Source organism: Trichosurus vulpecula, chromosome 4 (assembly GCF_011100635.1).
Source record: "Trichosurus vulpecula isolate mTriVul1 chromosome 4, mTriVul1.pri, whole genome shotgun sequence".
In the NCBI taxonomy this organism is placed as follows: domain Eukaryota; kingdom Metazoa; phylum Chordata; class Mammalia; order Diprotodontia; family Phalangeridae; genus Trichosurus; species Trichosurus vulpecula.
In genome coordinates, this window is record NC_050576.1 from 186146516 (window position 1) to 186165604 (window position 19089).

The 19089-nt window shown below is 39.3% G+C and overlaps 1 protein-coding gene and 1 pseudogene across 1 annotated transcript in view; both read left to right on the plus strand.

The window, feature by feature from the left end:
- Window positions 1–1674, plus strand: part of PLXDC1 (plexin domain containing 1) — a 110977-nt gene extending 109303 nt beyond the window's left edge. Inside the window, exon 14 of the mRNA XM_036755623.1 lies at window positions 1409–1674. Within this exon, the coding sequence (XP_036611518.1) occupies window positions 1409–1528 (120 nt within the window). The 3' untranslated portion in view covers window positions 1529–1674. The remainder of the gene's footprint in view (window positions 1–1408) is intronic.
- A 634-nt stretch (window positions 1675–2308) lies between these two features.
- LOC118846965 overlaps window positions 2309–19089 on the plus strand; it is a 36175-nt pseudogene continuing 19394 nt past the window's right edge.

A 19089-nucleotide genomic window follows, 5' to 3' on the forward strand; every position in this document is an offset into this window, starting at 1 on the left:
TTGGGAGCATGAGCTAGGTAAGCAGTGGACTTGGAGTTAGGAAGACTTGTGACTTAGACTTAACACTTACCACCTCTGTGCACCCTGGACAAATCACTCAACTTCAGTTCCTTCATCTGTAAAATGGGCCTAATGATAGCCCTTACCTCCCAGGGGTATCGTCTTTCTTCTTCCAGGCTTAGTGTTCTATCCACTAGGCCACCTGGCTCCCTACTGGTACTTAAGTCCTAGGGAGCTGCATGAGGTGATAAATGAATGAAAAAATATGTGAATGAATGAATGATTTATGTAGCTACTAAGAGTCAAGTTGCATTGGGATTTGACCCCACTATTCCTCTATGCTAGGTATAATAATATTAATGATAATATTAAATTATATTTAATAATAATAATATTAATGATAATAATAATAAATATTCATAATAATGCTGATGATTGTGGTATTTAACAATTTCAATGAACCCATGTTTAGCATGGATTGTAGGTCTGAAAAATAGTGTCCCATCGCTCCTCACTTTGAGCTGCATAACTAAACTCTTCTCTGTTTAGGTTGCCTTACCATCAGCTTCCTTTGTCCAACCTAGATTTTCTTGTTGCCTGAAACAGTAGATGTGTGGACGACCTTAACCTCCAACAAACCCCTAAACGATGGTCATCAGCTAACTCTCCCCACTACTCAAAAACCTGGTTATTTCCCTCACCCTCACTTGCACCTCTTTCCAGTTCTTCTAAGTTGGCTTCCAGTCTATTGAAGCAGCATGGCAGAATGAATAGAGCTCTGGGCCAGGATTCAGGAAGACCTGAGTTCAAGTCCTGCCTCAGACATCTGTACGACCAGGGGCAGATCGCTTAACATATCTGAACTTTCATTTTCACATCTGTTAAATGAGAATATTAGAAGCACCTTCCCAATAGAGCTATCATGAGGAATAAAATGGGATATATATATATATATATATATATATATATATATATATATATATGCATTATATACATATAGTGCTTTGCAAAGCTTAAAGCATTGGTTAAATGTTAATTATTATTAAATTAGTTGAATGTGAGTTATTTTCTCACGCTCTTTGTAGGGTTTCTTAACCTGGTGTCTGTGAACTTTTTATTTTAATATTTTGATAACTGTATGTCAACTATATTTCCTTAGCAGAGGAAACCTGTATGTTTTATTTCGTGCACCTAAAAATATTAGTCTTAAAAGGAGAACATACACTTCACCAGACTGCCCCCAGGGATCAAGAACTCCTATAAAAGGGTAGCTCGTTCTCTTTGGTATTTCCAGACACTCCCAATTCTCGTCGCATTTCTCTGAGTAGCTCTTTGCTCTTCCCACTGGGATTGCATCTCCACAGTCCATGCTCTGACTTTGAATATGTGTATGTGTTTGACTCTGCAGCGGAGACCTCATCACTGGCCAGCCATGAAATTCCGCAACCGGACCAGTCATGGGACCTACACGGAAGTTGAGCCTTCAGGGCAAGAGAAAGAGGGCTTCATGGAGGCAGAGCAGTGCTGAAAGCAGTGTTTCCTCCACTCCTTTCCTCTTCTTCCTACCAAAAACAAAGCCCCCAAACCCCAAACCATTGATCTTCATTATGGAGTCTTCTCTTTTAGGATGAGCTCCAGTCTCTTGAGGATGGGAAGGAAGACCCCCTGAGACCCCAAAGTCAAGGCTTCTTTTATCGAACTCCTCTTAATGTATCCTGGGGCATGAAGACAGGGCCAGGAAGAATTTAACCAGATCGACAGCATGACAGCCAAGCCACAGAGGCTGAAACAGGAAACAATGCACTCCAGTCGATCTTGTTGGGGAATAATGCTAGCCTGCCCTCGTTTTCCCCTGGTATCAATGATGTATAGCAACTCTCCCATCTGAGTCTTGAAATATGTCAGTCTGCATCCATTTCTCCAACGTCTCCCTGCATAGGAATGGAGAGGGTTTGGAGACCCTGCAGAACCTCACTTGATCCATGCATTTGTCCCAATATTACTAGGACTAACGGGTGCTGGGTCTCTCCAATCCATAGACTTGAGAGCCGGTCCTCACAGCTATGGATCCAGCACATAACTTCTTTGGATCAGCCTGCCAGAAACTGTCATGCTCTCCATCTGCTAAACCCGAGCATTGCTGCACTTCAATGCTCTTACCAGACCACTGGAAATAGAGCACGATGTCAAATTAGAGTGAAATGAGGAGGGAGGACAAGACTTCTCTTAGAATTCCCATCCTGCCTGCCCAATTACTCCTTTCCAGAAAATTAGTTTGGAAAGTTTGGAAAGGGAAACACCTCACGCCATGACCTGGTATGAAACATTGTATTTCCAACTCCAAAAATCCCACTTTTATTGAGAGTGTGGTGTGGTGGATGGAGAACATTGAAAATTAAGTCTAATGCCACCTCAACTCCTTACTAGCTTTGCAAACCTGAGGGAAATCTCTGCGCCTCAGTTTCCTCATCGTAAAAGGGGGAATGGATTTGATGACCTCTGTGGTCCCTTACTAGCTCTGATTCCCTTATCTTAGCCAACCTAATAAGCATTTATTAAGTTCCCATTTGGGGCAAGCTCTGAGGGAGCTTACCTTTTACTTGAGCAGTATACAGCAAACAGGTATATACAGTTATCCCTTCCACAGCGCCCATTGAGGTTTCCATTTGTCTCCCGTCGGCACAAGAAGTTAGATGGGAGTTTGGGGGGAGTTTTGTGGAAGCTGCAGATGACATGAGAAAGCCAGCAGATGACAGAAACCATTTAGAAACTCAGAAATACATAAAATGTATGTATAGTATTGTATAATATCGATGTATTTTATCTTTTAATGCCAAAATAATTCAGACTTCTTCTCTGGTTTGAAGGAAGGGCCAAAAAATTTTACGTAGATTTACCAGGTCGTGGGGGACCCTAACCCCTGTGATGTGGAAGGGATAACTGTACATGACAATTTGATGTGAAGGGAGAAGGCAATAATGAAGAGGGTGATTAAGAAAGGCTTTTCATAGGAGGTGGAGCATGAGCTCAACCTTGAAGGAGGTTAGGGATGCTAAGAGGCGGGAACCCAATGTTTTCCTGCTGGAGGCTGTTTATGCTGAGGCCACCTCTGATGCACATTTTATCTACTGACTTGCTTGGCCATCATTGCCAGGGGTTCTGTCCAAAGGCAGGGCCTAATCGATGTTTTCTTTCTCCTTGACTGGATTCATGGAGCCATTAAAGATAAATATTGTGGCTATATGTCCAGCCCCACCCCTACCTCCCTCCTATTGCTTGCTTCTTGAAATAAACCCAACAGGGAACATCTACTGAATTCTGTTCAGAAACTAGCATGCCAAAGTGGCTGGGGCCAAGGAGGCAGGATAAGCTAGATTGAGATAACAGGGCACCATAGTTTGGTCATTATCTTGTCAGAGGCAATCAGAGGCTAAATTACTGCCTCACTAATGAAGGCTTTTTTTCACTTTCCTATGAATGTTTTATTGATGCTTTTTACCCTACTCCCCCAAACCCCACCCTTGCTTCCTCTTTGTTAAAAAGGTCTTTAAGCAAAACAACCCAACACATTGGTCATGACTGGCAACTTATGTATACCTCATTCTTCATCTATATTCCACCACTTCTCTGTTAAGAGGAGAGGGTAATATCTCACCATCAATCTTCAGCAGTTATGGTTTGTCATTCTTTTGATTCGACATAGTCTTGTTTTCTTTTACCTTATTGTGGTCATCATGTAAATTGTATTCTTGTTTCTGCTTACTTTGTTCTGCATGAGTTCATAAGGGTCTTTCCAAGTTTCCTTAAGGAACTTTTCCAAAAATAACTTGACCTAAAAAGTTGATATGACTTTCCCCAGGTAAATGAACTTTGACAGAAGATTGTTGGGGGCAAGAATTCAGACCCCAATTTAATCTGAAAGACAGTCCTAATTGGGGTGGTAACATCCTCCTTGGAGCATCCAAAATTACACTCACCATTCACCCAATTCAAAGATAAGAAAAATTGGAGCCAATTGATATCGAAGTTTTCAGTGTCCTTATGACCTGTTCCATGGTATTGTCACAAAGGAAAGCTGTAGATATGTGATCTTAACAATGTGGCCATTCCCTCTAATGATGAAGATCCACTCCCATTCATGTTCACCTATTGTTTCAGACTCTTCCTGGCATCTTCCTATACGTTCATCCCTGGTGATATAGCCAGTGTCCTTCCATCCAGTCTTCCTTATTCTTTTCTGATGTTGTGAGGACATCATGGGGCCTGCAGGCTACCCAGTGGGTATGTCTCCCCTGTCAACACACGTCTGGTCACCTTTTTCAGTCATATATTTCTGTAAGAACATCTTTTTTACGATTTCTTCTTATACCTGACTTGTGATGTGCTACAACTGTCCACCATGAGACTCTTCGCTGCCCTTTGGGTAATCTTCAAACCCAGTTCTTCTGAGACTGTGGTGCTCCTTGACCAGCATTTTAAGATGGACCATTGTTTTAGGGTGAGTCTTGGAGTCATTAAAAGAATTTCATAGTTTTCAGAAGGTAACCTTGCGCTGTCTCCTCCTGCTTCTCATTTCTGGTCCTAGTTTATTTTGCATTTGCAGAGTCTTCTAAGATGTATGGGAGGTGGGGACAAATCCAAGCAATCATCCAAAACAAAAACCTCATTGATATTTTTTTCCAGTAGCTACATGCTTTATCCTTAGTGAGGAAGTAATTGACAATTAAAAGAGGAAATGTGGCAGACTTCTGGTACCAGTGCTTAATGAAACAACAGAATGGAGGGCAGAACTAGCCTACCAAAAAAAAGTCAAGGAAAAAACCAAAGGCAGCAGAGAAAGCTGGATGATTTTCAAGCTTCTAAAGACAAAAAAAAATTATTCATTATTTATGAAAGGAACAACTGAGGCATTTCAAGTGACTTAGTAGGAGGGCAGGGCTCCCCTAACTATTGACTGATTTTTTTTTTCTAATGCCATACCAGCAAGGAATTTGTGGCCACCATGGGAGGTGTGGAGATTTGTCATGGGGACAGAAATGTTGCATGTAATTTCTGCTGAAATCCTTCCGTAATGTGTACCACCATTTGATCCACACATCCTCCAGTATGCCTTTTCCTAATCTGAGCCCTACTACTCTGGATTCTGTTAAGGTAAGAGCCTCAAGCGTTGGATTAATGAGTTGGTGGAGGCACTCTGCCAAGTATGAGGTTTCACAGCAGAATCAGGAGGTGCTTGACACCATCCACTCCAGGTTAGGCAAAGCATCTGCTATGTCTATGGTCAGAGAAAGCTGAGGTGTGGGACAACATGCCAGCACTCCCCATCTGTAATCATTAAGAGAAGACAGAGGACATATTTATTCATGAAACCTATCGCTGTGTGCTTGGCACACAGGAGGTGATTGCCCGTTTATCCAACAACTGTGACATCTTTAACAGAACTATGCATTCTCCATTTTCTAAACCACCTCTTCTCAGACTGTGGCTTAAAGTGAGCCAGATGAATCAGATACAGGGAGTAATTCAGGTTGAGAACCACTGGCATGGTAGAAATTTGGGTTTTATCCTTAATCTCAGAATCCTGATCCTTGACAATCGGAAATGGCCTGGAATGCAAGGCACTCTGAGGAAAGCAACCAGTAGAAAGCCACCTGTACAATGGAAAGAGCTCTGGCTCCAGTCAGAGGATCCTTTGTCAAATCCTGTGTGACCTTGGGCAAATCACTACTCTTTCCTAGGCTTTGGTTTCCTTACCTGTAAAATAGGGGGTGAGAGGTGACTCTGAAGTTTTTTCTGGTGCCATGATTCTATGAATTAAAGGCACCTTATTGAAGCCATTGTTTTTCTAGTATATTAGGTGGCTACCAAAAGATTCCCATCTTTTCTTTGTGGCTTTGTTTTATATGTTGAAGCTCTCTCACTGTGATGTTTCATAAGACACAATCCCCCAAGTGTGAAACTAAGGAAATAGGATCATATAGAGCTAGAAGGAATATCAGAGGAATATCTAGTCCAATAGATAAGGAAACTGAGGCCCAAAGAAGGCAGACAACAAACATTTATTAAGCACTACTAGCTAGCTAAGTACTGGAGATATAAATACAAGCAAAAAAACCCAACAGTCCCTGCTCAAGGATATACAGATAGTAAATAGTAGAGCCTCATCTCAAGCTGGGTCCTCTGGTGCCAAATCCAGTGCTTGATATGCAACACACCACACTGACCCTAAAGACAGGATCTAAGGGAATAGTTGGATTTGGTTGAGGGTGGTCAGAGAAGGGCAGGGGCTTCTTTTTCTGAAGTCAAATGAGCTTCCTCCTCTCTTTATAAAGAATATCGGTTGAGTGTCCTTTCCCAAGGGTCTGATGGGTATTCTCATGCTGGTCCAGGATTAGGAGGCATTAAGGGTCAGTCACAGGAAACAAAGCACCAAGTCTGAGACTTCCTTCTGTTAAACAATAGCCTGCTCCCCAGTAAGGCCAAGAAATCCCAGGGAAACCTCTAATAGGAACTCAGCTTGTAAGACAAAGACCCTCCATGCTGAAAAACTCTTAGGAAAAAAAGGTCAGTACAGAGATACAATCAGATTATAAGCAACACTAGCCTCCTCTTAAACAGAAAGGAGTAATCCATTCAGGCTTGCGGTGCCACTGTGAACAAAAGATCTGCAAACAAAAGGAATTTAGGAAGAAGTCATTCTTCACAGAAGAGAGTCAAAATAGGTGGTTTGCCCCTTCCTAACCCCCCCCAACAAAAAAACCCTCTAAAAGTTGTATATTATGTATGATTCAAACAAAGGAGCAAAGAAACAGTAGCTGATTGGTTAATGAGTTTTCCAAATAAGGCATAATAGATTAATTAAACTTCACATAAATTAATTAAAATGTACTTCTCAGGAAACTAGAAATTAACTGGAACTGCCAAACATCAATCTTTGGGGTCCCTGAAATTTTCTGGGGTTGGTTTGATCCAGGGTTCTAACTTAAGCATTAGTCTGATCTCTAAGCAATACATATCTGGTTTCTTATCATGCAAGGCTAGACTCAAACAATGAAATTATTCATAATCTTTCCTACAATTTAGCACTTAATAATTTTTCCTAAAAAAAAATCGATTTACCTACAGGATACATCCAAAACCATCCTGAACTGCTGAGGTCAAATCGTGGGTATAATTGAGAGAATGAGTGACTGATTGCAGTAGCATTTTTACCGTAACTAAGCATTTCCTCAGCTTTCAGTTAAGGCCAGTCATGATTTCAGCTTTAATATCTTCAAAGCCTGGCCTTTAGCTTTAAGCATCTTTCACCAGAGTCGTTCAGAGACACCTTTATAAGTCGGCCTCATTTTATCTTTTGGGTTTTTTGCTTTTTTTTAAGTCCTGTTTTAAAAGGACTATGTAATATACATGTATATATTGTACAGCTCCAAGCATTGGACTGGTCAGGGCTGTTAGTTGTGCTCAGATTCCTGTATTGCCCAGTTCTTTATATCAAACAATGGAGAAATCTCTAACCATCAGTCTTTGTAAGGACTGGGCCTCAACCACCTTAAAATGACGGATTGATTGAGTTATTTGTTGATGGGGGTGGGGGTGGGAAAGAGGAGTCCTAAATGTCTTGAGTGCCTGCCTGCCTGCAGGTTCAGGGCTCAGGAATCTTCATCTGATTTCAGGATTAAAAGCAAACAAAGCAAAGTCACTCTTTTCCTAATAGAGACAATTTTCCACATACTTGAACTCGAAGAACTGGAAGGATCTGAGGATGGAAGGTCCCTTGTCATGAAATATCCTGGTTCATTGTGGATGGAATCCAGTGTTAATACTAAAAGAAACCATTGCCCTTGGACTGCCTTCTTTTCCAAATAAAAGTGTAAATCATTATGAATGGTATTCTGCTACTCTGTGTACAATCCTCTTAGTCATTTCTAGTCTCTTACATCCTTCCACTACTAAGTCTGGGCTTTGGGGAAGATTTAAGTCAGCTTCTGTCTAGTGATTACACATGGCTTATGCTAACCTCCCAGGGCAGCAGCCTAGAAACATACTGCAGCAATATACTTTTTGGGGAATTTATAATTCCCTAGAAGTAATTTATGGATCCTATACTATTATCAAGAGATAAAATAAATCTGATTAAGTCTATGCTGTTACTTTTTTTTTTTAAACTTTGTGTTACTTTCAGTCCAAGGCCTTCCATTCCAGAAAAGGGAAGCTATTATTCTGAACTTAACATGAATCAGGTAAAATCCTTGAAGAGCCTAACTTCAAACAGAGAAGTCAAGCTTTTCTTTATGACTCTGGTTCATTATGCCCCAACCCCAGAATCTTTGGGGGCAATCTCTTAAACTAAGGTTGGGTATGGCTCATATCTAGGGTCTCCCCAAAATAAGTTAACAGAATAGCTTGTAGAAAGATACTCACTGTACAAAGCAGTACATATCAGGAATGGGACAGCTATTTTTTTCTCCATCATAAAAGAAAGGTTTAATGGACAAAGGACTCATAGATTGGTATTAACAAATATTAAAAACAGGAAACAATAACCCATCACTTCTATTACACTCTCCCCAAAGGTGGGCTGGTAGAACTGCTGAACAAATATTGTACATTCATCATGGACCTAGACTATCTGAGCAACTCACAAAAGTGATCTTCCTGATCAAGCCAGCTAGTCTAGAAGCATCTAGCTATATTGGTTACAGCTCCATGCTTTTCAGCTATAGCATCATCCAGATGGTTCTCATCTCTTCTGAAAAGGGTATTCTTGCAGTAAACGCCTTCCATTGGGCAGCCAGCTCCCAACCTCTTAAACCCACAAGGATAGTTTGGGAACCTGGGGAATCAGGTTTAGAAATATCTGGGTTCTCAAGAGTGGTATTCATTGATCTGGGCTCAGGGAAAGTGAATCAAAATAGAAGAACCAGTCAGTGACTTGAGGTCCAGTTTCAGGATGGTCTAGGCAAGTACATGTTCTTCCTACCATATGCATACAGTCATCATTGCTCCTTGGAGTGGGGGGAAGGGTGGAAGACCAAAGGAGGGCTGGTGTTAACTATATTTAAACAAAGAAACTGCGTCAAAAGAAGCCAGAACCCATTTTTCTTCAATCCTTTGTAACCTCAAAAATGTGCAACTCTTCAAGGCTCAGTCACCAATCATCTTTGACCCAATCCCCCTTTCTATCCCCATCACGGGAACCAAAGGATCATCCAGCAGCTACTCTCATATGACCGTTATCAAGGGACTAGAGAATGCACCTCACCAGAAGGAACCCGAGCTTATGATGAGGTCCTGAGAAGTGCTCCAAATTAACCCTCCCCACTACATTTATATTTTTAAAACAATTCCATTCAGTTCAATAAGCAATGATTAAGCAAGTATTGCGTGCCAGCTACTGGGGATACAAAGAGATAAACACTATCTTCCCTAGCTTTGAGGAACTTACAATCTACTGGTGGGGGGGGGGGAAACAGTGTCCACTGATAAGCAGATATAAATACAAAGTAATCTTGTGTGGGGCTTCACTACAACTGGAGAAATGAGGAGAAGGCTCTTGTAGGAAGCAGCCCTTAAGCTGAGCCCTGAAGAGGCTCATTGGAGGCAAAGAGAAGGGAGATAGAATGCTGTGTACTGGGAATAGAAAGCCAATTTGGCTGGAATATAGACTCCCTAGAGTATGTGAAAGGGAATATTGTGTAATCAGCCTGGAAAGATAGGCTGGCACAACAGTGTTTGGGTTAATCTGCTTCTTTGTTCAAGAAAATCAGTTAAATAAACCCAAAGTAAGAGAAAAGTTTGCACTCTCCTGAGCCAAAATTATGTATTGCCAAATTTCAGCCTTGGAACCAGTTGTAAATGGATACACTGCCTGCCACATAAAGAAATAGGAATTTATTGAAGAATTAAGTGTCATTCTCAGGTATCACAGGAGAGACATGTAACTATAGTTAATAATACTAAACATCAAACTGGCTTGGAGATTACCATCAAGAAGCATCTAGGCTCAAAGTAAGGCACATATGACCTTAGACTCTAGCTCTTGGTTAATTATACTCTAAGCTTACTACATAGCTCCACTAGAGCTGTAACTAGAATTTTTTTTTCACATGTGCAAAAAGAGTTGTGGGAGGGAGCAACAACAGTTGGGCAGAGGACAGTTTGATGGAACAGGAGGCCAGTGGGAATGACAAAGCAAATGGCAGTCCAGCTGCAAATACATAGGAGAGGAACACATTAGCAATGGGACTCTATGCATGACACCCCATGCCTTCTGTTGCTTGAAGTAAGCTGGTGCCTACACAGGCACAGGAATGGCAGCCTCTGGATTGCCATCTGGAGGAAACATGCCCCACATTAAATTCAAGTGCCCTGGGGAAAAGATAAAGCCACCACACCCTGGTTACAGCAAGAAACTTTTAGTATTACTACCAACAACCATCTCTTTTTCATCTCATTTCACCATGCCAGCTGCCACAGAAAAAACTCAGAAATGTTTTCTATAAAACCTCACCAAATAAACTTCTGTCAGTCAGTGTGTTACTAATCTTGAATGAAAGACAATGACTTCATTCACAATATTGTCAGATTGGAGGGTACAACTCTTCATTTGAATGGGAGGATCCTAGATATAGAGCTGGGTTTGACCTGGTAGAGCCCCCCAAAGTTATCTGTATGACAATTTTACAGATATTCAGAACACATTTTTATATTTTGTCTAGAGAAATAGCAGATTTATGTCTTCCTTTCATTACAAAATTAAATATACTGGAGGAGCAGATACACATTAGAGAAATGGGTCATTGAATTTCCTTCTTAGAATCCTAATGCCTTGGGGATGAACTCATCCTCCTAAAGTCTTTACCTTCATAAATTCCTATTACTTCATTATTAAGAAGCGGCATGATATAAGGGACCGAGTAGACTTTGAAGTTAGGAAGGTCTGGATTCAAGTCCTGCCTCAGACTCACTTGACCTCTCAGTGGCCTACACAACTCTCTAAGGCTATAAATTGCAGAAAGAGACTGATCGTCTTGCACTGATAAGGGTGGCTCCCTAAACCAATGAAATCCCAGGTCTGGTCTCTAACTTTACCAACTGTGTAATTAGCTTCATTCGGATGCAGGAACCATCTATGAAAGGATCTGATGAAAAAGCAGGTGTCTTTCTAGATAATCCCAAAAAGTGCAACCTAGGCAAACACATACCGAGTTGGGAAACTTCAAGAAAAGTGTGTTTGAAGACTGCTTCTTTCTTGAATTCACCTATCCTACAAGCTTCTTATCCCAGATCTCACAAATGAATTCATACATAATGAAAAGCAGGATGATCTAATGAACATGTAGTTAGGAAGACCCGGGCTCAGACCGGACCTCAGATAACATAACTGTATGACCCTGGGCAAATCACTTTACCCCCTCCAGAATTTAGGCAACTCTCTGCTGTAATTGTTCAGTTGTTTTAATCATGTCTGACTTTCCATGATGCCATTTGGGGTTTTCTTGGAGAAGATATTTGAGTGCTTTGCCATTTTCTTCTCCAGCTCATTTTACAGATCAGGAAACCGAGGCAGTCAGGGTTAAGTGACTTGCCCTGGGTCACACAGCTAGTGTCTAAGGACAGATTTGCCCTCAGGAAGAAGAGTCTTCCTGACTCCAGGACCAGCACTCTGTGCACTATGGCACCACCTAGCCACCTTTTATCTAGGCTTATCTATTCAATTGCAGTTGTGATTACTACACATGTAATTACTGCTGTAATCTCAGTAGGGACAGTTCTCAGCCTAAGAAATTACAGATCCTATCAAGAGTCTTCAGGTCTTACATAGGAGCAAAGATCTAGAGCTGGAAGGGACCATCTGGTCCTCATCTTGTAGTGAAACTGAGCCCCAGTTTTAATTACACAGTTGGGAAAGTTAGAGACCAGACCTGGGATTTCATTGGTTTAGGGAGCTTCCCAGGTAGATTATGACTTCCTAAGGTTCACACATCTAATTATTAGATTATTTGAATCCAGTTTCTTCATCTCCAGAGCCTTGTTTATTAATTTCTTTATTATTATTTATATATGCATGTTATATATATTTATTATTATTATTTTATTTTATTTAATCAACTAGAGGAACTTCTTTTCCCCTAAACCTTTGTTCATGTTTCTATAGGTCCCATTCCCCAATCTTCTAGATGTATACCTTTACCATTGAACCACACTGCCTCCAGAGCTAGAAGGGATCTTGGACATCATTTTATAAATTTTAGAGTGGTTGCATAGAGGAGGAACCTGAGACTCAGAAAACCAAAGCAGTTTACCCAAGGTCACACCAAATCATGGCCAAAATAAGGTTAGCACCTGTGGTGTCTCCCTACTGCCAGTCCAAAGCTTTCTCTCTGGCCCCATCCCTTCCCCCTAGCCACCCTGTAGCCTCCTAGCTAGTAGAGCCAAGATTTTTTTCTAGTGCCTCATACTGTCTAAATCATGGACAGTTTCAGTGGTGTGTTAGTGAGTATTTAACAACTGGCCCTTTGAAAAAAATGTATGTAGGAGACACTTTTAAGTTTAAGCCGTATAATTTATATTTTCTCCATCACTTCTTAAGTCTTGACAATCAACAAAACAATACAGTATCAAGCCCTGATTTGTAGAGTTTGCCAGTCTCTGATTTCCAAAGCGTAAATGCTCACACTGCAAATTTAATAATGGACTCTCAAGCACCAGTTCCATATGGCCCCAGCATATCCCTGCCAGTTGTTCTCACTATCAGGAGAAACACTATTAGACTTTTCTCAACTTAAAATAGTTTTTCTTCCAAGAATGAAAATATTTTCCTCTCGAAGACATTCCATTGCATCAGGGAAGACAATATCTACTTGCATAAGTATTTAATGAATAAATAAATACATGCAACCTTGGGCAGAGGGAGGGGTGATCCTCTCTATCACTACAGGCTGCTAGGGGTGAGTCAGGAAGACCCGAGTTTGAATTTGGCCTCAGATACTTATTACCTATGAGACCCTATGTACATCAGTTAACCTCTGTCTGCCTCAGTCTCTTCAACTATAAAATAAGGATAATAACAGCACCTACCTCTCAGGGTTGTTGCAAGAATCAAATGAGCTAATATTTGTAAAGTGTTTAGCACAGTCCTGGCACATAGTAGGCACTATATACTTATTCCCTTCCCCCTTGCCTCCCCGCTACCTGTTAATTTTCCCGATTCATTCTCAAGTCAAATTCTAAAGTAATCAAGGAGTATGTTCTGCTATCTCAATATTAATTACTAAAATTACATCTTTCCTGTTAATTAAACAATTAACTCTAAGCCCTCACCCCAGTTCATGAACTTAATAAAGTGGAGAACCATCTTTTCCCATAAGCATTTGCTCATCTCTATTTGTATCGAACTCCCTGATCTCCTAGATGTAAAGAAATACTAAGGTTACTATCTATATTATTTATTAAAAGTGTGAAAAACAACAAAACAAAGACAAATAATCATCTACAATACACCAGCTGTGAGAAAGATCATAGCACAAGTCACCTTTAACCATCACCACTACTTTCTTGTCAATTCTGGAAATACAGTACTACCATGCAGTTATCTCAGGATACAAATTCTCAAAAATCCTCTTCATGTTTCTTAATAAGATATGGTTAAGCTCAGTTCTTTCAAGAAATAATTTCTTAGTCCTTTTTCTCTGTCTTCTCTTCAGTCATCATAGCTAACAGCAAAGATGTGCTGGTAATGTTGAACCACCTCTCTGGGAGAAAATGTATGCACTATATATACTTTTAAGTTTAATCTGCATTATTAACCTCTCCTCCATTACTTTCTTAAGTCTAGATAATCAATAAAACAATAAATCAAGTTCTGATTTGTAGCATTTGCCAATTTCCAAGGTGTAAATGCTCACATGGAAAATTGAACACTAAGCACTCATGAACTAGTTTGAGCTGGCTCCAGCACATCCCTGAGCAGTATCTCCAAAATGGCAATTAAACTCTTAGTCTCCTCCTAGAGTGACAGTTATATTATCACTTCAAGATTCCATTACCTTTTAAAGATACGGTAATGGTATTTATAGTCTCTGTGGGAGAACTATTGAAGCTGGTGTTACATTTAGAATAAATACAAAGTGAGGGATGACACTAGCAGTTGGGGGAAGGGGAATAAGGGAAGGATTCATGTACAAGGTGGTACTTCAGTACACAGTACTACTGTTGAGAGTAGCATGATCAGATTTACACTTATGGAAAATCACTGGCAACTGAAGAAGATATACTGCAATAAGGAGAGACTTGAGACAATAACTCTAAGAAGTAGAATTGATCAAATGGAAAAGGAGGTACAAAAGCTCATTGAAGAAAATAATTCCTTAAAAATTAGAAATGGACAAGGGGCAGCTAATGACTCCATGAGACATCAAGAAACAATAAAACAAAATCAAAAAATGAAAAAATAAAAGAAAATGTGAAATATCTTATTGGAAAAACAACTGACCCGGAAAGTAGATCAAGGAGAGATGATTTAATTATATTGGACTACCTGAAAGCTATGATAAAAAAAGAACTCAAACATTATATTTCAAGAAATCGTTAAGAAAACTGCCTTGATATCCTAGAACCAGAGGGTAAAATAGAAATTGAAAGGATCTGCTGATTATCTCTTGAAAGAGATCCCAAAATTAAAACTCCTAGAAATATTATAGACAAATTCCAGAGCTTTCAGGTCAAGAAGAAAATCTTGTAAGCAGCCAGAAGGAAACAACTCAAATATCATAGAGCCAAATATTCAAATATCGGGATAATACAAGATTTAGCAGCTTCTACATTAAAGAATTAGAGGGCTTGGAATATGATATTCTGGAAGGCAGTGGAGCTAGGATTACAACCAAGAAACACCTACCCAGCAAAACAATGTAATTCTTCAGAGGGAAAAATGGATATTTAATGAAATAGATGTCTTTCAAGCACTCCTGATAAAAAGACCAGAGCTGAATAAAAAATTTGTCTTCCAAATACAAGATTCAAGAAGAGCATAAAAAGGTTAACAGGAAAGAGAAATCATAAAGGATTCAATAAGGTTAAACTGTTCAAATTCCCACATGGGAAGATGATCTTTGTAACTCCTAAGAATTTTCTCATTATTAGGGCAGTTAGAGGGAGTATACATAGACAGAAGGCATAGGTGTGAGTTGACTATGATGGGATGATATTCAAAAAACAAAAGTTAAGGAGGAAAGGGGATGCACTAAGAGAAGGGGGAAGGGAGAGTTAGAATAGTGTAAATTATCTCACACAAAAGAGGTGTGAAAGAGCTTTTACAGTGGAGGGGGGAGAGGCTGTGGGTGGGCAACACTTGAACTTTATCCTTATCAGAATTGACTCAAAGAGGGAATAATATACAAACTCAGCTGGATAGAGAAATTCATTTTACACTACAGGGAAGTAGGAGGGGAGGGGCATAAGAGAACGAGGGCTGATCAAACGCAGAGAAGATTAGGGGAGGCAGTGGTCAGAAGCAAACATTTGTGAGGAGGGACAGGGTGAAAGGACAGAGAGAGAAGGATAAACAGAGGTGGGATGGGGGGAAAGCAGGATGGGCGGAAATACACAGTTAGTAATCATAACTCTGAATGTGAAAAGGATGAACTTATCCATAGCACAGCAGATAGCACAGTGAATTAAAAACCAGAATCCTACAATATGTTGTTTACAAGAAACACACTTGAAGCAGCTACACATACAGAGTAAAGGTAAGGGGGTGAAGCAGAATCTATTATGCTTCAGCTTAAATTTAAAAAAGCAAGGGTAGCAATCATGATCTCAGATAAAACAAAAACAAAAAAAGATCTAATTAAAAGAGATAAGCAAGAAACTGCATTTTGCTAAAAGATACCATAGACAATAAAGTAATATCAGTACTAAACATATGTGCATCAAATGGTAGAGCATCCAAAGTCTTAAAGGAAAAGTTAAATGAGTTACAGGAGGAAATAGACAATAAAACTATACTAGTGGAGGACCTCAACTTTCTTCACTCAGAACTAGATAACTCTAACCAAAAAAATAAATAAACAAACGAGAAGGAAGTTAAAGAGATAGAATTTTAGAAAAACTGGAGAAAACTGAGTGAAAACGGAAAGAAATATACCTTTTTTAGGGGCACATGGCACCTACACAACAATTGACCATATATTAGGGCATAAAAACCTCACAACCGGAAGGGAATATGCATATATATATATATATGCATATATATATATGTTTATGTATATATATAAGTGAATGTGTATGTATGTATGTATCTATGTGTATATGTATGTATGTGTATGTATGTGTATATATATATATATGTAAAAGAGAGAGAGCAGACACAGGGTGAGTTGAGGATGAAGGGAAGATAGCTAAAAGAAATAAAATGAAATTAAGGGATGAGAGAGTAACATACTGAGAGAGAGAGATAGGGAGAGATAGAATGGGGTGGATTATCTCGCATAAAGGTGGCAAGAGGAAGCAGTTCTATGGGAGGAGGGGAGAGGGCAGGTGAGGGGGGAATGAGTGAACCTTGCTCTCATCAGATTTGGCCTGAGGGGGAATACCATACATACTCAGTTGGGTATCTTACCCCACAGGAAAGAAGAGGGAGGAAGATAAAAAAATAATAATAAAAGGCGGGGGGGGGGGGGGGGATGATGGAGTGGAGGGCAGATGGGGGTGGAGGTAATCAAAACAAACACTTTGGAAAGGGGACAGGGTCAAGGGAGAAAATTCAATAAAGCGGGATGGGTTGGGAAGGAGCAAAATGTAGTTAGCCTTTCACAACATGAGTATTGTGGAAGGGTTATACATAATAATACATGTGTGGCCTAGGTTGAATTGCTCAACTTCTTAGGGAGGGTGGGTGGGAAGGGAAGAGGGAAGGGAATTTGGAACTCAAAGTTTTAAAATCAGATGTTCAAAAACAAAAAAACTTTTTGTATGCAACTAAAAAATAAGATACACAGGCAATGGGGCGTAGAAATTTATCTTGCCCTACAAGAAAGGAAGGGAAAAGGGGATGAGAGGGGAGGGGGGTGATAGAGGGGAGGGCTGACTGGGGAACAGGGCAACCAGAATATATGCCATCTTGGAGTGGGTGGGGGAGGGCAGAAATGGGGAGAAAATTTGTAATTCAAACTGTTGTGAAAATCAATGCTGAAAACCAAATATGTTAAATAAATAAATTGCATTTTAAAAAAAAAAAACCTCACAACCAAATGCAAAAAAAAACAAACAGAAATATTAAATGCATCCTTTTCAGGTCAAAATGCAACAAAAATTACATTCAATAAAGGGCCGTGGCAACATAGAGTAAAACTTAATTGGAAACTAAATAATCTAATCCTAATAAATGAGTGGGTCAAAGAACAAATCATAGGAACAATCAATAATTTCATTAGAGAGAGTGATAACAATGAGATAACATACCAAAAATTTGGGATGCAGACAAAGCATTGTTTAGTGGAAATTTTATATCTTTGAATGTTTATATCAATGAAATAGAGAAAAAACAGATCAATGAATTGGGCATGCAACTTAAAAAAAAACTAGAAAAGGAACAAATTTTAAATCCCCAATCAAACACCAAATTGGAAATCCTAAAAATCAAAGGAGAGATTAATAAAATCAAAAGTAAGAAAACCATTAAACTAATAAATAAACCAGGAGCTAGTTTTATAAAAAAAAAAAAATAGATAAACCATTAGTTAATTTGATTTTTTTTTTAAAATGAAGAAACCCAAATTACCATCATGAAAAATGAAAAGGGTGAATTCACCACTAGCAAAGATGAAATTAAATTATTAGGAACTATTTTGCCCAATTATATGCCAATAAATCTAACAGCTTAAAGGAAATGGATGAATATTAACAAAAATATACATTGCCCAGATTAACAGAAGAGGAAATAGAATACTTAAATAACCTTTTCTTTTTTATATTTATTTTTAGTTTACAGCACTCAGTTCCACAGGTTTTTGAGTTCCAAATTGCCTTCCTTCCCTCCCCTCCCCCCTCTCCCCAAGACAGCATGGAATCTGATATACATTCTGTACATACCTTCGCATTGAACATATTTACACAATAGTCAAGTCGTAAAGAAGAGCCATGATCAATGGAGTGAATCATGAGAAAGAAGAAACAAAACCAGAAAAAAACCAGAAAAAAAAGAGAGAGAGAGCAGATAGTTTCCTTCAATTCACATTCATACTCCATAGTTCCTTATCTGGATGTAGATAGCTCTTTCCATCATGAGACCTTTGGGGCTGTCTTTGAACCATAAGTCTATCAAAGTTAGTTATCACAGAATCAATATGTCTTGTGGTTGTGTGGAATGTTCTCCTGGTTCTGCTCCTCTCACTCAGCATCATATCATGCAGTTCTTTTCAGACTATTATGAATTCCATATCTTCCCCATTTCTTATAGCACAATAATATTCCATTATATTCATATACCACAACTTGTTTAACCATTCCCCAATTGATGGGCTAATTTCCAATTTTTTGCTACCACAAAAAGAGCTGCTGTAAATATTTTTGTACATACAGGTCCCTTTCCCCTGCATGTGATCTCTTTAGGATACAGCCCTAGAAGTGGTATTGCTGGGTCAAAGGCTATGCCCATTTTTATAGCTCTTTGGGCATAGTTCCAAATTGCTCTCCAGAATGGCTGGATCTGTTCACAACTCCACCAACAATGTAACAATGTTCCAATTTTCCCACATCCTCTCCAGCATTTATCATTTTCCTGTTTTGTCATGTTAGCCAATCTGACAGGAGAGATGTGGTACCTAAGAGTTGTTTTGAAACAACCCTTTCTTAGAAAAGCCATGGATAAGCCATCAATAAGCTCCCTAAGAAAAAAATCACTAGAACTAGATGGATTTACAAGTGAATTCTACCAAACTTTTGAAGAACAATTAATTCCAATACTATATAAACTATTTGGAAAAAAAAGGAAGGAAATCCTACCAAATTCTTTTTATGACACAAATACTGTGATGATATCTAAACCAGGAAGAGCAAAAACAGAGAAAGAAAACTATAGATCAGTTT